General features: G+C 45.1%; 1 protein-coding gene across 1 annotated transcript; it reads right to left on the bottom strand.

The window, feature by feature from the left end:
• Positions 1-5,302: 5,302 nt before the first annotated feature.
• LOC119435667 (uncharacterized) lies at positions 5,303-6,331 on the bottom strand. The gene has a single exon (XM_037702407.2). The coding sequence runs from the start codon at positions 6,230-6,232 to the stop codon at positions 5,360-5,362; it is 873 nt and encodes a 290-aa protein (XP_037558335.2). The 5' UTR covers positions 6,233-6,331; the 3' UTR covers positions 5,303-5,359.
• Between the last annotated feature and the right edge of the window lie 1,964 nt (positions 6,332-8,295).

Here is an 8,295-nt window from a genome sequence, read left to right as displayed (position 1 = left end):
GCGCGCCAGAAGACTGTTAGCAGCTTGTACCTGATGAGCCGTATATTGCCAAAAGACCACTGGTGCCTTTTCTTGCATGACTAGTGTTGTGGCCCATTTTTTTCATTTTAACAGCGAAGCTGTTTAAGCCAGTCGTAAAAAGTACACGTTTCACGAAACTATCATCATCAAATGGCTCGAGCGTCGTCTTCTTCCGCAACTGGATCGTTCCCTCGGTTAGCGCATTGTGACGCGAGGCTTGCTGCTTTACGAGAACCGCCGGCGCAGGTGCGCGCTCGCTTCGCACGACACAGACACGGCTCCTGCCTGCCTGCGTTTTGGCATGCCAGGAACGCTGTCGCTCGTAGGCGCCGACGCGTTCAGCGCTGGTCAAGCAAGGGAAGGTACCTCCAAAATTATCGCTCGAGAATACCAAAAACAGGAGGCGAGGACACTTTTTAAGAAAGCAGCCTGCATAAGAGAGCAAGCGTATATAGCCATCTTCGTCTTCGGATCTTCCAATCTATACAAGAGGCGGAGTCCGCGCTAGAGCTCCCGAATCTAGGTTGAACTTGGTAGCAGCTAGGTTCGGCCTTGGCTATGCCTGAGTTGAGCTTGGTTATGCCAGGTATCTCTTAGGTTATGAGCAATAGATCGGCCAGATTCGCTGTGTCTCGAGCTTTGCGCGGCCTGTGCAAGCTTTGCCTTTTTAGATGCGAAGCATCTTATGGTCAGGGCTATGTCACTCCTTCCCTCCATCCATCCGCCGTGCGGCGTCCACACCCGCACTGCGCATGCGCATCCTCCTCCCCCTCCTCTCCTTGTCTCCTCTCCACACCGTACTGCGCATGCGCATCCTCCTCCCCTCCTCTCCTTGTCTCATCTCCTCTCCTCGGCATTCCTCCTGTCCTCTCCGACGCTCCTCTCCTCTCCGGACTGCGCAACGAATGGCAACACCTGCGGCTCCGCGCCGATAATGCGAAGCAGCTTAGGTTAGAGCGAGGCGCGACGGTAGGCGCGGCTTACTCCGCTGGGGGGCGCCACTGTAGCTCGCGGTATAATGACGCGCGCGCTCCGCTCCTCTCATTCTCCTCCCGCAACGTCGCGATGAGGCCACGGACAGCGCCAGCGTCAACGCCAGTGTCAGCGCCGTGGACAAGCCCGCGGAGAGGAGGGCTCGAGCCGCTGCCACGAAACGGCAGCGGCGACAGGCTGATCTGAAAAACTATGGGAACTTTAGTCGACCCCATGGCTGCTTTGCATACTACTCAGGGTTCCCCTACGGGAAGAGGTTGTAATTTTTTTTACTGGTCTCACAAGACTAGTTGGAATGCCTTATCAAACGAGTCGTTCAGTAGAGATATCAGCAGTCATAGAGGCATTGCGTAATCAAGGAGTGGAGGAGGCATACGTGAATATCTTGGCAAATATCTACAAGGATTCCACAGCTACCTTGGTTCTCCACAAGAAAGTAGAAAGATACCTATCAAGAAAGGGTCAGGCAAGGAGACACAATCTCTCCAATGCTATTCACTGCATGCTTAGAAGAAGTATTCAAGCTCTTAGACTGGGGAAGATTAGGAGTGAGGATCGATGGCGAATATCTCAGCAACCTTCGGTTTGCAGATGACATTGTCCTATTGAGCAACAATGGAGGAATTACAACAAATGATGAGGACCTTCATCGAGAAAGTGCAAGAATTGGGTTGAAGATGAATATGCAGAAGACAAAGATAATGTTCAATAGCCTGGCAGGGAACAAGAATTCAGGATCGCCCGTCAGCCTCTAGAATCTGTAAAGGAATATGTTTATCTAGGTCAATTACTCACAGGGGACCCTGATCATGAGAAAGAAATTTACAGAAGATAAAATGGGTTGGAGTGCATACGGCAGGCATTGCCAAAGATGACTGGGATACCACTGTCGTTGAAAAGAAGTGTACAATCATTGCATTCTACCGGTGCTAACATACGGGCCAGAAACTTGGAGGTTAACAAAGAAGCTCGAGAACAAGTTAAGGACCGCACAAAGAGCAATGGAACGAAAAATCTTAGGAGTAACGTTAGAGCAGGAAGAGAGCGGGTGGATCAGAGAACAACGGGGTAGACGATATTCTAGTTGACATTAAGCGGAAGAAATGGAGATGGCAGGCCAAGTAATACGTAGGATGGATAACCGGTGGACCATTTGGGGGGACAGAATGGATACCAAGAGAAGGGAAGCGCAGTCGAGGACGGCAGAAAGTCAGGTGGGATGATGAGGTTAGGAAATTCGCAGGCGCAAGTTGGAATACGCTAGCGCAAGAACAGGGGTAATTGGAGATCGCAGGGAGAGGCCTTCGCCTGCAGTGGATAAATATAGGCTGATGAGATGATGATGATGATGATATGATGATGAGATCCAAACGAGACCGGGACCGGCCTGAATCTATCGAACAAAAGGCAATGCGATCCTCTCGTCCCTCCCTCTTGATCTAACACTCGTTTCTGCCCTTCTAAAGGACGCTTGCTAAACTGACGACGAACTAGTACCAAGCACCAGTAGCAACTTGAATTAAAAACACATATCGTATGAAGGAGTGCATTCACTTAACCAAAATGTTCTAGCAAATGAATCAGTCGAGAATAAGCTATGGTGCTAAGCAATCTGGAAGCACCGTTAAAATAAATGAACAAGAGGCAACGGATACCTCAACTGTTTCTGGAGTCACAGCTTTTAACAGCAGCATAGGCGGAAAGTTTTCATTTTTCGGGGGGGGGGGGGAGGGGGGCTGGGGCCCGACCAGCTCTCCGAAACCTACCTATATATATATATATATATATCTATAGATATATATATATATATATATATATATACCCTTGCTAACAATTTTCTGTTTCTAGCTTTATGGCAAAAGCAATTAAATTGGCAAATTGTCGCGGTTATCGTCGCCGTGATGTCCGAATTAAATCCAAAAGCCATATACATGAGCGGCCCATACCCTGGGGTGCGGGAAAAAAAAAGCACGTAACAGGGAGCGAAAAGGTTGGCGGCTTGATGGGCATGATTTCTCACGCGCTCAATATTCGGTCAGTTGTAGGTCACGTAATCAAACGCGAATGGGACGGAGAGCACGCGTCTTCTCCTCTAGCCCTGCCGTAACTGTGAATGACTGTGCGCGGCTGACGATTATGGGGCCCGCGTGCCATATCTAATTGTTGGTAATCGTGGTGGATGCAATGATAAAGGGCAACCAGGGATGGCTGCTAACTTCATGCCTGCTGTCTGCCTTGCTGGGCTGTTTTCTGCGCCCTAGTGTTTGCAGAGTTAAGAGACAGAGGTCATCGCAGATCACTCACAGAGGCCGTCAGTAGTGGACATAGAAATAAACAGTAATGAAGTGAATCTAATTTTCGGAGTTGCAGTGAATCGCGCGGCTGTACGAACCGTTTGCCTCCGCTCCCGGCGTTCTCACAATGCTTGCTTTGTAAAAGCGAGTGCTCGAGGTCATCCAGTGAGGTATTTAAGGTTTACATGGTCCATGCTTATATGTCCACTATGTCCACTATGCTTATATTTTAACTTAGGTGATGTTACACAATTTATATGGCCACTATAACTCGGTAAGCCACCTTTTCCGTCGCGATTTGACGAGTCTTTCATAGGACCAGGCCTGTGACCTCTTTTTCTTCCAACTAAGCGTATGAAATCCGCCGTAAATCTCCGCGATCGCCTCTTCTCGACATCCAGTAGCGACGCGCGAAAGTACGCTGCGCGTGACAATCGCTGTTGAGCCCGATCAGAATGAACGCACGGGACGCGATGCTTCTCGTTGGATGTCTTTTTTAAAATATGGCTTCAAGTTATGGGTCGGAGCTTACAGGGGTGCGATCCCACAAGATTCCACACGGTAAGAATCTTCCTTCGTGTAATTGTCTTTACTTCGCTATCACTAATACTGCTTCGCCTTCCCGGCCAAACTGCACTTTTTATTTTTTAGTACTTGAGTCCGAGTATAAGCGCTGCTGCGCACGACTTCTAGACTTCTATTTATTCTCATTTGAGTGAATCAGCTGGCATCATTTCGGTACGTGATTCTATATACATTAAGGTGTTTCAGCGAACAGTTTCAAAAATTTTGAAGGTGGCCTGGAGATAGTACAATTCTTGTTCAGGTCGTTACTCGAGAGGCGGGCATTACTTGTACAAAAAATGAATTGAATAATCGACTAATTAACAAAGTTAACCAATTAGGTTTGTATCTAATTACCTATGGCCCATGTTGTCATTTACAAATTCAAGCCGTGGAGTGCGATCCACTTTGAACTAATTCTCAGGCAAACACCGTGTCGAGATATTAATCTCTAACTTGCGGAGAAATACATTGCCATACAGTCCTTTTTCTCAACAAAACGTCTTTTTATGCATCAAAGCACAAAAGTTGAAAAAGAAAAATTATGGATTTTACGTGCCAAAACCATGATCTGATTATGAGGCACGCCGTAGTGGAGGACTGGAATAATTTAGACCACCTGGGGTTCTTTAAGGTGCACTAAATTAAGTATACGGGTGTTCTAGCATTTCGCCCCATCGAAATGCAGCCGTCCGTGGCCGTGATTTGATCCGCCACCTAAGCTTGCAGTCCAACACATAGCCACTAACAGCCACGGCGGGTAAGCGCAAAAGTAACTGGGAACGCCAATCCTTTCTCCGCATGTCGGAATTAATATCTCGAAACTGGTGCCATCGTGAGAATTAGTTCCTTGTGAAGCCACCTTGCGAATTCCACGGCTAGGATTTGTAAATTGCAACACGGGCATAGTTACTATGTTAAAAACCTAATTGGTGATTTTTTTTAATTAGTCGATTATATATTTCATTTTTTGTGCAAGTAACGTGCACCTCTTCGAGTAGACCAGCTCATGAACTAGAGTTGTGCTATCTACCACAGGCAGCCTTTAAAATTTTAGGGGCGAAGCTCCTTATAGCGGCACCCGTTCGTCCCCGTCGTAGTAGGTAGCCACGTCTAGTTTTATGAATTGCTCAATAGATGGCGTTGTGTGTCCGTATATGTATGTATACCCATATATACATATATATGTATACATATAGTATAACCGCAAGCCTACTTCCGCTTCCGTTTCCACTTCCGGTTCCGCTTCCGGAGAGAACGCTTCCGGCGTTTTATGAAAAAAAATCCGAAGTTGTGTCCGTAGCGCGGAATCGAACCAGGGACCCCTCGCTTCCGAGCGCGCGGCGTTAGCCCACTACGCCACGAAGCGCTTCTTTTTTTTTTTTTTCTTTCATGGTATTTATTACGAATACGTAAGATATTTCCATAGCGGCCAAAACAGTCAGCCGCGTCTACAAGCACAAAACAAACACTTCACAGTACAATTATTACGGTAAGAGTTCTCTAAAAGGGAGGCAAAGGATACACTTCAACAACAACGGATACCAGTCTGGTTGGGAGTCTCTCTGATCATAAAAGTCTTTCAGCTGTGAAATCATCCGAATGAAATGTGACTTCGAAGATACAATTGGTTCTGCATTCCGATCTAGCATGCGAGTTTTCCATAAACTGTGCAACGCCATAAGCAGGAGCATATCAAAAGGCACATCGTCACATTGAGGTTGTATCAGATATCGTATTGTATAAGCATTTATATCAAAATCCTTTTTTAAAGTCCTTTGGAGAACGTCCCAAAACAATATGGCATCCTTGCAATCAATAAAACAGTGTTCTATGGTTTCCGGTACATTACAGAGACGACAGTTTATCGAAGATACAAAGATTCCTTTCCGATTTAACCAGGTTTTAACAGGTACCGTTTCAGTGTGCACTTTGAAGAAGAATGTTTTAGTGTGAGGAGGAATAGGCATTTTACAGACCCGTGTAAGGACGTCATCTCCAGGTAAGCCGATGTACAGCGATCGGTATAACGGAGGTTTAAAAAGCATATCAATTAGATCTTTATACAGATTTTTCCTTGAGATAGAGAATAAGTACTCATTTGAGAACCTCACTGCAAGAAAACGCACTGAGAGACACACTTCCCGCATGAATCCCTGCAAATATGGATGTGAAGCAAAATTTGTCGAAATTACTAAATTTGGTAAAACGTTGACGAGATTAACTTGCAAGAATGCCCGAAGTAATGGATGAGAACAGTCGCGAAAAAAGACGAAACGAGACACTAATTGTCTAACATAAAGGTGAACCAGGCCAAGACCGCCTGCACTAACCGGTCTGAAGATATTGTCACGCCTCATTGGCTCATAAGATGATGACCAAATAAAGGTTGCAAATATTCGGTGAAACTGCTGTATGTAAACCCTGGAACAATGAATTATTTGCAGCACATAGAAGAGTTTTGTTGCCAAAAATAAGTTGCACGCTTTAGCTCTGCCAAAGATTGAGAGATTATGTGGAACGAATGTTTGGGCATAGCGTCTTAGGGTTGGTACACGTTCTCTCCAGTAATGTGCACTTGACTTATATGCATCCAATGGAACGCCCAGGTATTTTGGTGGTTGACAAGTCCACTCAATGCCAGCAAAATATGTCGGTTTAAATATCCACGAGCCAAACCAAAGCCCCAAACTTTTAGCACGGTTCATTCGTGCACCAGAAATTGCTCCAAATTCCTCTATTTTAGACACCACATTCGTGATACTGGGCTTGTCCGTGCAAAAGAAAGCGAGGTCGTCTGCATATGCCAGAACTTTCACCTCTGTTGCAAAAACACTGAAACCATGAATATTAGTAGAGTGAATAACGTTTAAACAAAGTGGTTCCAAGTAAAGGGCAAAAAGCAATGGCGACAAGGGACACCCTTGCTTCACAGAGGAATGAATTGACACAGGCTTGGACAGGTGACCATTGACAATCAAACGAGTTGAACAATCATTATAACACAATTTCACACCTTGAAATATAACGGAGCCTACGTTAGCATGCTCGAGAAGAGAAAGGAGAAAAGAATGACGAACCCTGTCAAAAGCCTTAGCTAAGTCTACTTGTAGCATTGCTAGCTGATCATAAGAACTGGAACAATGTTCCAGTACTGTACGGGCGATGTGTATGTTTGTTTGTATTGAGCGGCCTTTCAGGCCGCAGGTTTGGTGTGAACCAATAAGAATAGACATTGCAAATTGTAGTCTGTTTGATAATACCTTTGCAAAAATTTTATAGTCTACATTAGACAGTGTAATAGGTCTGTAGCCTTCAACAGATCGCAGTTTCTCTCTGTCGGTGAATTTTGGAATGAACACTGTGTGGCTTCTAGTGAATGACTGAGGAAGAGTATCCAGATCAAAAGCAAGTTTGAAAATCTTGAGTAACATGGGAGAAAGTAGGAATTTAAAGGCTTTATAAAACTTGCCAGAAATGCCATCCGGACCCGGCGTCTTTGATATCGGTAATTGGTCAATAGCTAATTCTATTTCTCGTTGAGTGAAAGAACCACTAATGACAGAACACTCTTCTTCAGTTAAAGGGGTTACAAAGGATACAAAGCGTCTTACCACATTATCATTTTGTTTATCAGAAGGGGCGTTAAACAATGCCGTGTAGTAAAACTCAAATTCCGACATTATTTCCTTTGTATTAGAGACCAGAGACCCGTTCGAATAAATATCTGGTATTAGCCTGCTTTTTGCATTGCGGTATTCATCAAGTAAAGTTTGACGTGTGGGTTCCTCAGAATATAAAGTACGATTATTACGCGATCGAACACGGGCACCTCTGTAGCGTATTGCGTCATATTCCTGAAGTGCACATTTAGCTTTAGTAATTTCGTCCACATAAGAGCCAGGTGCCTCACATTCTAGATCATAGAGATTATTAAGACTTTTCAGTAAAGTATTTTCTTCTAATTTTCTATAGAACGACCTCACAGACCCGATTTCTATCGCGATTGACCGAACGTATTGTTTGAAAAGCTCCCAAGAGGCAAATAAAGGCGTATCAGCAGCCAAACAAGTTTTGAGTGCCACCCGCACACGAGAAATGAAGTCCCCATCATTCACAAGTGAAGAGTTAAGTTTCCAGAGCGCCCAGTTCGGTCTGAAATTTGAACGAGTGTTTTTTTCAATCTGCGTGGTAACAATGCAGTGATCTGAAAAAGAAACAGGTTCTGCTTTACAGGACATTTCAGGGGATATAAGAGCCGATGAAACATAAATGCGATCAAGTCGTGTGTGGGTACTTCCTTGTGCATGTGTATAAGAGGGTAGGCTACTCGATGCCCCTGTGTCTATCAGTCCAGCCTTCTCAACTATAAGAGACAACACTTCAGCACTCCTATCACTACGACTAGGCCCAGTACGGTCAT

The sequence above is a fragment of the Dermacentor silvarum genome, unplaced genomic scaffold, assembly GCF_013339745.2.
Source record: "Dermacentor silvarum isolate Dsil-2018 unplaced genomic scaffold, BIME_Dsil_1.4 Seq818, whole genome shotgun sequence".
Taxonomy (NCBI): Eukaryota; Metazoa; Arthropoda; class Arachnida; order Ixodida; family Ixodidae; genus Dermacentor; species Dermacentor silvarum.
This window is presented reverse-complemented; position numbering and strand designations above follow the sequence as displayed.

Coding starts and splice junctions, on each gene's coding strand:
- LOC119435667 (XM_037702407.2), bottom strand. CDS start 6,232: ATGAGGCGTGACAATATCTTCAGACCGGTTAGTGCAGGCGGTCTTGGC.